This window comes from Eurosta solidaginis, chromosome 1 (genome assembly GCF_040869045.1).
Source record: "Eurosta solidaginis isolate ZX-2024a chromosome 1, ASM4086904v1, whole genome shotgun sequence".
Lineage (NCBI taxonomy): Eukaryota > Metazoa > Arthropoda > Insecta > Diptera > Tephritidae > Eurosta > Eurosta solidaginis.
The window spans coordinates 43298185-43311811 of record NC_090319.1 but is presented as its reverse complement, the minus strand read 5'-3'; the positions used below and the strand labels follow the sequence as shown (position 1 = coordinate 43311811).

The window sequence follows — 13627 nt, the reverse complement described above, 5'->3', positions numbered from 1 at the left end:
ATGGCTTTAGCGTTATGGTATGGCACCATAAATCGATTACATTGATTTCCAAAAGGTTTGTTCGATCAGCTATTTTATGCGGTTATAGATAAGTCACAATTAATTGGCCCTTAACAAAGTTGAATAATGGGAATATTGCTGTTAGAGGCGTTGGTTCCAAAATACAATTAAAAAGCTGCATGCAGTACATATTCTGGATAAGTAAAAGATAACCCTGTCACAGTGTTCAGATCGAAGTTGAACAAGAGTTCCGAACGTCTCGAGCAAAAATTGGGTATTTGACTCTAGTAATGAGCTTCATCGAGCGGGATTTGGAAAAGGAACTTATCGACGCATGTCGATGAGATTGCAACCGTAATCTGAGTTTCTTTTAATAGCTTCATCGGCATCTTTTACCTTTGTGTGGCCTTCTTATGGTTTATCGTTTAACCTTGTCACCCGATGGATGTATTAGAAATAACCGACAGAAAGCGTTCCGCTAAAATTTTCGGATCCCATAAAACTTCTATCCGGTTAAACAAGGACTTCTGCACCAGCAGAGAGATTGTTTACCAACACTTTCAACTTATCGGATGGTTCATCGTTAGGGTGGGAAAGTAGTGATATGCGGTCAGATGCTAGAGAAAGAGCAGGCCATACATTACGTATATCTGTTGTAGTATTCAGATCGAAGGTTCCCGGGTGTAGGCTGCCTTCCTCGACTGCGAGTTTCGACGGAATAAAACTTTGCCTACACATTGCGACTCTTTGTAGATGAGGCAGAGAGGCCTTTTTGGTTCAAGCAGCTGAAATCTGGAGTCGGATTCGCGGAGATTACTCCTTATATCCCTGGAAGACGAGGCCCCATCAAGCACTTGTCTGTTCTGAAGCCCAGGTTTCAGAATTCAAAATATTTCCTCCCTGTGTATGTGGCTTTGGCAACATATGAAGATATCCCTTGGCAGTTTTGAGCGCTGTGTTATGACAGGCCTCATCATTAACCCCCGCTGAAAGTTGTTGATGTAGCGATAGGGTTACTCCCCGAATGCTTTGGGGAGTGTTATCGACGTCATGGTCCTCTGCCGGATACAGATCCGGTACGCTCCGGTAACACAACACCCCCGACCATCTCGGGAACGATTTATATGGCCACATTAAACCTTCAGGCCATACCTCCCTCCCCACCCCCAAGTTCCATGAGGAGATTGGGGTCGCCAGAACCTCGTCTGTTAGTGAAACAGGATTCGCCACGGATAGGCCAGGTTGACAATTGGGTTTGGAGAAGCCATATATTGCGCTGCCAACCTAAAAGGGTTGCGCTACACAGCCCCTTGAATCTGGTATTTTAGTCGCCTCTTACGGCAGGCATACCTACCGCGGGTACATTCTGAACCCATAACCCGCTGAAAGTCGTATCGTCTTTTGAATCTGCTAGCATTTTTCTTCAGGTTGTTGGCAAGTTGGAATACAAGATGTGATGTGCGTTGAAATCGGAGCTATAGCCACAGGGGCAGCAGGTAACGGAAAGAATGCAGCTGTGTATGATTTCAAGATTTGCATGGTCCAAACGTACCTATAAACCTCAAAGTTCCAGGGAACTGTGGCTTATGTCTGGTTGAAATAAATGATATCAAATGGTATGAGGATGATGAATGGGGGGTTATAACGCCTCTAACACCCCTCTCATTATGGTCCACCCCTGTTGAACAGCAAGTTTCCTTGGACTCCTGTTAGAGGACTATTGGATGGGGCGAAGCACTGCTACAATAACAACAGGATGATGAATGCGAGACTTCCTACATATGTATCTCGTCTCACAATATTTTGTAACCCAAAAAACGCTCTAGAATGGTTTATGGGATTGTTACGGTATAATAGAGGTGTGGGTTTATCCGATATGAATGCGGAATGCTCCAGTACTACACCTTTTCCTGTTTATAATGAGAATATATAACTTTTTATTGAGAAATATAAGTTTATATTGAGAAAACGCAAATCGATAATGGGAAATCGAACTTTATAACGAGTAAATACAAATTGATAATGAGAAGCGTAACTTCTTATTGAGAAAATATAAATTGATAGTGAGAAATGTTATTTCATATTGAGAATACATAAATTGATAATGAGAAATATAAATTGATAATGAGAAAAGATAATTTAATAATGAGAAAAATATAAAATTTTAAGAATAAAAAGTTGTAATTAAGCTGGAGTCGGTGAACCAATGCTGCAATATTTCGGGGATATAGCATAAAGACAAATTATAGCGAAGTGTAGGTGTGTGCGGTACTGCTCTCGCACATTCCGCTACCGTTAAAACATTTTTTGGTGCACTGCTCTTTCAAGGTACTACCATATTCGCTCGCTTACTTAAGTAAGATTTTTTAAATTATAAGCACTACCACCGATTTCGCCATCCACAACACACATTTTTAAGCTGTGAACACGTTTCAATATAGGTCCATTTAAGTAAAAACAAGTACAAATAAAAACTAAATATTTTTATTTTCTCATTATGAGTTTACATTTTCTCATTACCAATTTCTTTATTCTCAATACGAAGTACCGTTTCTCGTCATCAATTTATATTTTCTCAATATTAAGTTACATTTTTCATTATTCATTTGTATATTCTCAATATAAACTCATATTTCTCATTATCAATTTATATTTTCTCAATATAAACTTGCATTCTCTCATTATAAACTTGAAAAGGTGTAGTGTGTGCTGTACTAGCCTGTTGGCTGCGGAAATTAATTTGTTTACCCCTCGAACCTTCAGATCTATAGATTTTAGTCATCTCTTACGACGAAAATTTTCGATTGTATAATGCTATGGGAAGTAGCCAAGAGGGCTGGAAGCGGAAAAATAGCGGGTGCTTGTTGTGACTTGCTGAACTGCATTGCTGCTGAATGGTGGCGGATGTGCTCTTATGATCGGACGGCAGAACACTCTTGGTCGACAACAGCAAAGATACACAAAAAAGTTAAGGATATAACGGGGTCGTCATGTGTTGGCAGCTAGCCCAGAAGACCTCGACACAATGACAAGGGTATGTATTGTAACGAATTTAGTAAAATTCCGCCTATTTGCAACCTTCTGCTTACGTTCGTATCGCTAAACTGTTGAATAAAACACTAAAATATTCTGTATTACAAAATGGTCTTTCTTTGTCTACTTTGAAAGTACTTCGCAATTAAACATCACTTCGCAACTGATAGCTTGCTGAAATCAAACTGATTCAGATTACTCAGCTTTCGCTGCTTTAATACTGTGCCCAAATGTCTAGACGTTTCTTCTGCTAGAATCTTCTACTTGGTTACCAGATATATGCGTGTGTATTTGTAGTTTACAGCCATATGCGTGTGTATATGTGAGTACTACTTCGCTGATGATTGCATACTTTTGTGAGTATCTCTCCGCTGCTTGTATGTACATACATATGTGTATACATAATGATTGATTTGTTTATGTACATACAAGTGACTGCTTAGTATCGGCTTAGAGAAGATAGTATCCCTTAGTGTAGCTAATATTCGTCACAGTATGTATGTATGTCCTAAATATATTTTCCTCCTTCGTACATATCATAACCACTCTCTTGAACCAGGGTTAGACCCGACACATGCTCGTAGTAAGAGAGCATGGTTGGGGAAAAACGCAGTCACTTCGGTTCCTGGACATTTGTATTTTAACCCATCCAATTAGCTTAGAAAAACGTACATATATTCACTAGATTACGATTTTATTTATGTTTGTTCGTCTTATTTTTAAATATTGTAAGAAAACAAAAAATATTACATAACACCAATTATAAATTGCTGTCGTCTGGATAAATTAATAGCGTATTTATGTGGAAATGGACCACATTTAAATCAAACTGTCTATCAAAAATCACGCGTCTTTTTTTATACTCAGCTGAGCAGAGCTCACAGAGTATACCCTGCTAAACAGAGCTGACGGAAACTCCAACACATTAACAGAATTTTTGACAACACTAATACACTCGCATAAATTTTGCCTTTTATTCGTATGGAAAAACATGGTGTGTATGTGTATGCATACACGTATACACAATGTTTACATCAGCTTTTTCATGTCGCTTCGAACAACCTGATAGAAACTTTGCTTTACGCTGTGATCTAAATTTCCATCAGCCATATCTGTCAATTGATGCCTCAAATGACTGACAGCTGTCTAGCAGGGTATTAACTTTGTTCGCATAACGGTAATCCGTAACGGCATAAACTAATCGAGATAGATATAGACGTCTATATATCAAAATGATCTGGGCTAAAAAAGAAATTTATTTAGCCATGTCCGTCCGTAAACACGATAACTTGAGTAAATTTCGAGGTATATTGATGAAATTTGGTATGTAGGTTCCTGGCCACTCATCTCAGATCGCTATTTAAAATGAACGAAATCGGACTATAACCACGCCCAATTTTTCGATATCGAAAATTTGGAAAAACCGAAAAACTGCGATAATTCATTACAAAAAACGGATAAAGCGATGAAACTTGGTAGATGGCTTGACCTTATGACGTAGAATAAAAAATTAGTAAAATTTGGACAATGGGCGTGGCACCGCCCACTTTTGAAAGAAGGTAATTTGAAAGTTTTGCCAGCCGTAACCTGGCAGTCGTTGAAGATATCATGATGAAATTTGGCAAGAGCCTTACTCCTATTCCTATGTGTGTGGTAAATAGAAATTAGCAAAATCGGATGACGAACACGCCCACCCCTTTTTTAAGTCAAATTATAACACAAAATTTAATATCTTTACAGTATATAAGTAAATTATGTCAACATTCAACTCCAGTAATGATATTGTGCAACAAAATACAATAATAAAAGAAAATTTCGAAATGGGCGTGGCTCCGCCCTTTTTCATTTAATTTGTCTAGAATACTTTTAATGCCATAAGTCGAACAAAATTTAACCAATCCTTGTGAAATTTGGTAGGGACATAGACTCTATGACGATAACTGTTTTCTGTGAAAATGGGCTAAATCGGTTGAAGCCACGCCCAGTTCTTATACACAGTCGCCCGTCTGCCCTTTTCCTCGGCCCTTAACACGATAACTTGAACAAAAATCGATATATCTTTACTAAACTTAGTTCACGTACTTATCTGAACTCACTTTATCTTGGTATCAAAAATGGCCGAAATCCGACTAGGACCACGCCCACTTTTTTGATATCGAAAATTACGAAAAATGAACAAAAAAATTTCATAATTCTATACCAAATATGAAAAAAGGAATGAAACATTGTAATTGGATTGGTTTATTGACGCAAAATATAACTTTGGAAAAAACTTTGTAAAATGGGTGAAACACCTTCCATATTAAGTAGAATAAAATGAAAAACTTCTGCAGGGCGAAATCAAAAGCCCTTGGAATGTTGGCAGGAATACTGTTCGTGGTATTACATATATAAATAAATTAGCGGTACCCGACAGATGATGTTCTGGGTCACCCTGGTCCACATTTTGGTCGATATCTCGAAAACGGCTTCACAAATTTGACTAGGGGCCACTCCCTTATAAACCTTCATTAATACCTTAAATTTGATACCCATATCGTACAAACACATTCTAGAGTCACCCCTGGTCCACCTTTATGGTGATATCCCGAAAAGGCGTCCACCTATAGAACTATGGCCCACTCCCTCTTAAAATACTCTTTAATACCTTCTATTTGATACCCATGTCATACAAACACATTCCAGGGTTACCCTAGGTTCATTTTCCTACATGGTGATTTTCCCTTATTTTGTCTCCAAAGCTCTCAGCTGAGTATGTAATGTTCGGTTACACCCGAACGTAGCCTTCCTTACTTTTTTCATAGTAATTTATTCATTTCAAGTTAATGAATAGTTTGTAATTTTTTGCTTCATGAATTGGGAATGGACTTTTTTTAACATTTTAAATTTAACATGGGTCATAACATCAGATTACCAAAAATATTCATATGTAAAAATTGTGATGCCATGAGTTAATGATACAATTATAATATTCATTAAGATCTGTCTAAACCAAACTGTGTAACCTTTTCATATCTCATCTAATTGCAAGGAGTCATTTAAGCAAAAATGTATCATACAGCGCATACATTTCTTTAAAATCTCGTATGGTTTTTACTATAATTAAAAACTGGTAATAATATTGAGATCAATTTAAAAACCTCCTCAACTAATAACAAGTATTCTCTCAGATTTTAGAAAAATCCCTTTTTGTTTTCCAATTACCTTTGAATTACAATATTCAAATGCGGTGTCCCAAAGACATAAACTGTAAAATAAATGAAAGACATGAAATAGCGCTCGAAAGCGCAGCGGTTCGTAGCCTTAACTGTTATTATTATTATGTATTCGATATGCAGTACAGAATAAGGCCCAAAAAGACCCATTTGTATTCCAAAACAAACAAAAAAATAACATTTTAGACTTGAAAATATTAAAACCGACATCAAAACATTTCGCAAAACAGTTTTCTTCAAAGGGTTCATTTCTTTGCATACGACACTAATTTATATGAACGACGATACATGCATTTAATATATACTACGCTTTGACACTATGCCAAAGTTGATGCTTTTTAAATTAATTTAATACAATCTCAGCACATTTACATAGTCCAACTATCCATAGATTGAACAATTTCACCTTTTATTTGCATTGATGGATCCGGTGTGGTTGTGGTCGCTGGCAGTGTAGTCATATGCACTATTGGTTGCGGTTGTATTTCATCATCTTTATCATGAACGAACTTATGCTTATTCTTCATATGGGAATTAAGTCCGACAAATTGATGGAAACGTGCATCACAAAGCTTACATGCATACTTTTTTATTTCTGAATGTATTTGCTTATGACGCATCAATGCATGACTACTATGAAATGCCTTACCACAAAATGGACATTTATGATTGCGTATATTTAGATGAGCATTCATGTGATCGCGTAAATGGCACTTAAGATAAAATTCCTTTGGACATAATTCACATGGGAAATTACGTTGACGCAAATGTATACGTATAACGTGTTGTTGTAAATTAATTTTACGTCTAAAAGTTTTGCCACATGTTTCACATACGAAATATTTTTCACCTGTATGTGTTTGACGATGTAATTTCATTGCACTTTCTTGCAAAAATCCACGATTACAAACATCACAATAAACTGAAAATGCTTTCAAATGTACACGACGCAAATGTGTATCCAATTGACTATGAGCTTGAAAATCGCGTCCGCATATATCACATTTGAATGGATTTGTGCCAATGTTATGTGCAGCATATCTATGCGCTTGCAGTGTATATTCGGTAAGGAATTTTCGATCACAATGTTCACATTGCATACGTATTATTGGCTTTGGTCTTGGTAAGAAACTACACATATCTTTTAAACGTTGCGCAGATTTTGATAATACCTTACGTTCATCCAAAGTAGTTAGTGTGCGACGTAATATTTTCAAATTCAATGCAAGATCTCTATAAACAAATGAAACATTGTATTTTTCTTGGAAAATTGGTATCCATGATTCTATAATCCGTTTGCGTTCATTTAAGCCCTGAAATTGACCAACTTCCCACAATATTGGATGCTGACGAACCAAATTGACATATTCATCGATCAGTGGATTTTCGCCCATATTGAAGCAGATACGTTTGCCATCACGCTATATTTAAGAAATGTGCTAGTTATAGAAAAAAAACAGTGGTTATAATAAAAGATTGCGAGCATACCGAGTCCTTAACAAATGCATTTATTGTTTCTGGATTATTAACTGCATTTGCCTCTGCATCTGAATTAATTGAAAAATCATCATCATCATCATCGTCATCATCAAAGTCATCTGGTAAAGGAAGGTCCTCCTGTTAGCATAAATTAATATTAAATTCTATGTGTTGTGACATTTTGTTTCATTATTTGTTTGAAAATAAAAATAGTGTAGCCCCTGAAGAGGCTGAAATATTCAGCGAAACGTCAGGTCGAAAGGTAAAATAAATCTTTATTTGTACCCGGAAATACAAGAACATGATGGAACTGATCGCAAAAATACAACATAAATTAAATGATTAAAACACAAATTACTGAAGAAAACCACCATAACTCACCTCATCATCACTATCGTCCTGTTCACCTTCATTGCCTTCGTCTTTTTTGTCACCATCCAAAAATTTACACTTTTTTAATAGTAACGCCTTTTCTTCATTTAAAAATCCACAAACTGCAAGCTCTTGCTTAGCCGCTTTATGATCTCGTACAATGCGTTGTATTGTGCTGCGTAGTTGATAGTCACTAACCGTATAACCTAATTTGGTCATGATTTGCTTAATCGTATATAAAACGCGTGTGCGTTTTTCAGGCACCCAATAATTTGCATGTTGTTGGTCCCATAAAATTGGATATTTATGTAGTATTTTAAGAAACTTATTAGATATTTTTTGGGTATGTGATTCATTGAGATTAAAAGTAAACTGAAAAGGAAAACACGTTAGATGACAGTTAACTATGTACCTATGTATATATATTTCATTATTTCAAACAAAATGTCCTAAATTTCTATCCGATAGTGAATATTTCAAGGAAGATATCGCTAGCGTAATTCCAAAAGGCCCAGAACAACATTTAAAATTAAAAATTTTTCAAATAAAAATAAAACATTTCATTATCACATATACTACATCCTGATATTGCTTCTTTAAATTGGTTTAACTCCTTTGTTATTGTTTCTAACACTTCCAAATGTTTACTGTGGACGTACTTTAAACTGTGAGAAACGCAGTTTCACAAAATCTGTGGGTTGGCGACTTTGTAAATTAAGTGAACTATATATAACAGTGTCTGAATTAAAATATTGAACAGAAAAAATAGACTCAGGCAAATTGTTTTCATTTGTAAACTTTTTATCAAATATTGATGATCGTTTGCCGGATATTGATCGGGTATGTTACGGTAGCTAGCACCGTTAAAGTACTAGCGCGATTATCCCATCTCGGGGTCGACGTGAATTGACCTTTATAGGTCATTCCAAAATCGAATCACCTTCCGAGATGAACTTATAAAAGATGATGGAACATAATATTTGCAAGTCAGGCACTGTTATTGATATAAATATTCATGCACCATACACAGATAATATTAAAATCATACCGTCTTATGTTTCCGTTCATTATTAATATCTTTCAAGGGCACGTCATCATCGCTTGATGTATCACCCTAGGGGAAAAGTAAACATGAGAATTTAATTCATCATTAACTATATTTCAGGACAAACCATTTTATTATCATCATCCATATTCCAGGCCCCGGCCGATTCTTCCGACTTACAGCTAATGCGATCATCATTATCATGTGCTCCATCCTTGTCATGATGTTTTGTGGTGATGAATTCATTATCGCTCTCACTATCTTCGCTATCAGACCCACCTGCACGGTATTTGCTTAGTTTATTTAGTTCCTTTTCTATTTCATCCTTTATAGTGGTATTATTTACATCATGCTCTTCACAATCTGAATCGTATGTTAGACCTTTTTCAAACTCTTTTTTTACCGTCACATCTAGTTTATGCTTTCGGGTCAAATGTTTTAGAAATCCTGTCCATTGTCCAAAAGATGCTTCGCATTTTTCGCAGGCCAATGCGAAAAAATGGTAGTCATCTGTGGTTAGTATTTTTCCACAAACTTTTAACGATTCACGCATTGCACTAAGTTACTTTTGCAATAACTATTATTTTAATGAAACTATACCACTATTTTCCGTGCATTGATCAAAATTTTCTTGGATATTGCTAATATGTCAACACGCCGAAAAATTAATTTTTTTCTTATCACCAATTCACAATAGCCGTGTTTAATGGTTATCGTTCTTCGTCGATTATCGATAGAGAAATTCCCTACAAGAATAGTTTCGAGTAGATAGCATGATATATAATTTCTGCGTTTATTCTCGCTTAGATAATGATTAGGAGACCCTTCTAGCGGCCGTGGTTAAATAACTAGCTACAGAACAGGATTTACCTAAAATCGGAGATACAAACCTCTGGTGGCCATAATGTATAACATATAGCTGAATTAGTTGCGATGAATAGTGGACATGCACCATTTTAAGAGGTGATACATAGAATTAGGGTAGAGATGAAACATACACCCCTATTATGAACATACGATACACGATAAATGCTTACAGTCTGTTATACCGCTAGAAATAAATTGTAGTGTGTGAAACCCGATCGTTACCGTTTATCGTGGTATTGCCATAAGCGGGAGTCATTGGTGCCATTTGTCGTATCGCTGTAGTCATATCCCTAACGTAATCAGCTTTTTATCGTTACGACGGCAAACCAAACCCCATTTGGTTGGCTACGATGCGGTTACGACCTTAGCGGCACCAATAATCGATTGCATTGATTCCCATAAGGTTGGTCGAATCAGCTGTTATAAGGTTACCGATACGGTTACCGATAAAGCACCAATGTCTCCAGCTTTACACTAACTATCGCATCAGCTGTTCAATTTTCTACGCTAGCTATCGTTGATAAATTTTTGCACGATAAGGGAGCAATGGGAGCTATTAAGTAAAGGTTAAGTTAGGTTAAGTTTTAGATGCCCTAATAGGGACAGCTCACTTGGACAACACGAAGGCTCATTGTGATACCACATACACCAAAAATAACGGTGACTTAGATCTAGCTACTTAGACAATCGTTGGGTAGCAACGATAAAGCTCCGAATGATACCGATCTCAACTTTGGATAAATCCTCGGGAGATCCAAGTGAGTCGCGACCGAAGTACTTTCGCCTAGTTCTGGCAAAAGCTGGGCAATCAAGCATAAAGTGATTTACTGATTCCACCTCATCATCCTCCATACAGCTGCAGCAGGGTGGAGTTTCCAGTATATTGAGACGTACCGCATGGATACCCATGGGACAGTGCCCTGTCAAAACCCCAATGACCATTGATAGGTGAGCCTTAGTGAAACCAAGTATTTCAGCAGACCTCCTGCCATCCACTTTCGGCCAGAAAGATCTTGCTACCCTGCAAGACGTGGTGTCCGCCCAACGTTTGCTGAGCTGACTCGCTATGGAGGAGCAATCCACAGGTGACCAGCGGGACCCCCAAATCCCTACAGCCATCTTCATCCGGTTCACTTGTACCGATGCTTGACAGTTACCCGGGATATCACTATGGCCCGGAATCCAGATAATCTTAAATTTAAACAAATTCGATGCAATCTCAAGTGAGGTCAGGCACTCCCATACTACCCTCGATCGCACTATAGTTGAGCTCAAGGCCTTGATAACCGCTTGGCTATCATAGTAGATGTTAAATTCCCTGACTGTAGTAGCACTGGATAGCATTCCATCCACCGCATCCTTAATCGCAGCAACCTCCGCTTGGAATACCCTGCAGTGATCAACCAACTTAAACTTACGGCTGGCATTTAGCTCTTGACAAAAGACCCCCCACCAACCTTTCCGTCCAGCTTCGACCCATCCGTGAACAAGTTAACCGGTCCCATGCCCCAGATAATTCCCCTTCCCCACTCCTCTGTCGGTGGAATGACTGTGGTGAAGGTTGTATAGGGAGCAGTTATCGGCATACAATAGTCCGTTCTGTCCGGGATAAAGTCGAAACTGGTAAGAAGGCTAGAGTGTCCGCAGTCAGAAAGCCCATATCCCATATCACGAAACCTGACCAACGACCTTGCCGCGGCCGCCTTTCCCGCAATATCTACTGGGTATATGTTCAGCATGACTTTCAGTGCCAATGTAGGTGTTGCTCTGAGAGCGCCACTGATACCGATCAGCGTCGTCCGTTGCACGGACATTAACATTTTGGAGGTGCTCGCCGTGTCCAGTGCTTTCCACCATACCAGCACCCCATATAGCAGAATCGGTTTGACCACCATCTCATAAAGCTAGTGTACTACTCCTGGCGAGAGTCCCCATCTCTTTCCGATAGCCCCTCTGCAGCAGTACAAGGCAATGGCGGCCTTCCTGGCCCGATCTTCCACATTGGGTCTCCAGGACAGTTTCTTGTCCAAAACAATCCCCAAATATTTAACCCTATCAGAAAGTAGCAACGGTACCCCTCCAATCGAGGGAGTTCTGAAATTGGACATCTTATATCTCCTTGCAAAAATAACCAATTCCGTTTTTCCCGGGTTGACTGCCAATCCACATGATTCAGCCCACCTAGCCACAGTATCCAGATAGCCCTGCAGAACATCGCGCAGGGTGCCCAGAAATTTGCCTCTGACTAGGATAGCGAGGTCATCTGGATAGGCAACCACCCGACAACCATTGGCTTCCAGTTCCACAAGAAGCTCGTTGACTACCACAACCCAGAGCAGAGGAATTAGGCGTGCCCCTGTACACCTTCCTCTTAATTATGGGCCTTCCCCACTCCGCTGCGACAATTCTGCCGCATAGAAGTTTGCTAATAAACTCAACCAGAGCCGCGTCGACTCCTAAACCCACCAGAGATCTTTCGATTGCCCCCGGTAAGACATTGTTAAAAGCCCCCTCAATGTCTAGAAAGGCACCCAGAGCATACTCTTTGTGTTCTAGGGACCCCTCTATTTGCTTTATAATCGAATGGAAAGCCGTTTCCGTCGATCTGCCCTTGCAGTACGCATGCTGTGAAGCCGACAGTAACCCCCGAGGTATCCTTCCCGTAGGCACAGGTCAATCAACCGCTCAAACGCCTTAAGAAGAAACGACGAGAGACTGATTGGCCTGAAATCTTTAGGCAATACATGAGAGCTTCTGCCGGCCTTCGGAATGAAAATAACCCTAACCGTGTGCCAAGACTTCGGGATATAGTTAAGCCTGAGGCAGTTAGTGTAGATGATAGCCAACCAGCGGCAGGAAATCCCCAAAAACTTTTGAAGTTGCGAAGGAATGATTCCATCCGGGTCCGGAGTTTTATAGGGCTTGAACGACCCTATAGAACAGGTTATTTGACTTCCCCGTATTGGAATGGCAGGCACTTCTGCATGGCCAACGACCGCCGACCATGCAGGCGAAGATCCCTGCGCGACTGGGACATTGGGAAAATGATTGTCCAGTAAAAGCTTTAGGGACTCCTCGCTACTCATCGCCCAGTCCCCACCATCATCTCTCAGATACCCCAGAGGAGCGGGATTCCTAGAGAGTATTTTTCTAAGTCTCGCGGATTCATAGCAGTCTTCTACGTTTACGCAGAAGCTTCGCCATGCATCTCGCTTGGCTATCCTTATTTCATATTTATAAATCCCCAGACTCACCTTATAGAGCTCCTAGTCCGAGGGTAATTTACTCCTCGTGGCCCTGTTGAAGAGCCGTCGACTGGACGCTCTTAGGTCGTCAAGAGAATCCGACCACCAGGGCGGCTTGCCCTTCCCCTGTAAGTTTTCAATGGGCAGGACAGTTGAAAGGCGCTATTGCTTGCCGAGGTGAAGTTTTCCGCCAGAACGTCTATCTCAGATTCGGACAGGTCCCAACTAATGGTAGGGGCCGCAGGCAAAAGCTCTCCCAGCTTCCCACAACACAAGTCCCAGTTAGTACTTTTAGGGTTCCTAAAAGATATTTTATTGGGACGTTATTCGTTCACCGAGACCTGAATATATCGGTGATCAGAGAAGGAGTG

At 39.3% G+C, this 13627-nt stretch overlaps 1 protein-coding gene across 1 annotated transcript; it reads right to left on the bottom strand.

Moving 5' to 3' along the window:
- Window positions 1-3658: 3658 nt before the first annotated feature.
- On the bottom strand, window positions 3659-9880 carry LOC137252492 (uncharacterized). Its single transcript, XM_067788277.1, has 5 exons — window positions 9272-9880; window positions 9148-9213; window positions 8109-8471; window positions 7737-7865; window positions 3659-7669 (listed from the first exon to the last, which is right to left on the bottom strand). Exons 1-5 carry the CDS (start codon window positions 9695-9697, stop codon window positions 6617-6619), a joined length of 2037 nt encoding a protein of 678 aa, XP_067644378.1. The 5' UTR covers window positions 9698-9880; the 3' UTR covers window positions 3659-6616.
- Window positions 9881-13627: the final 3747 nt, after the last annotated feature.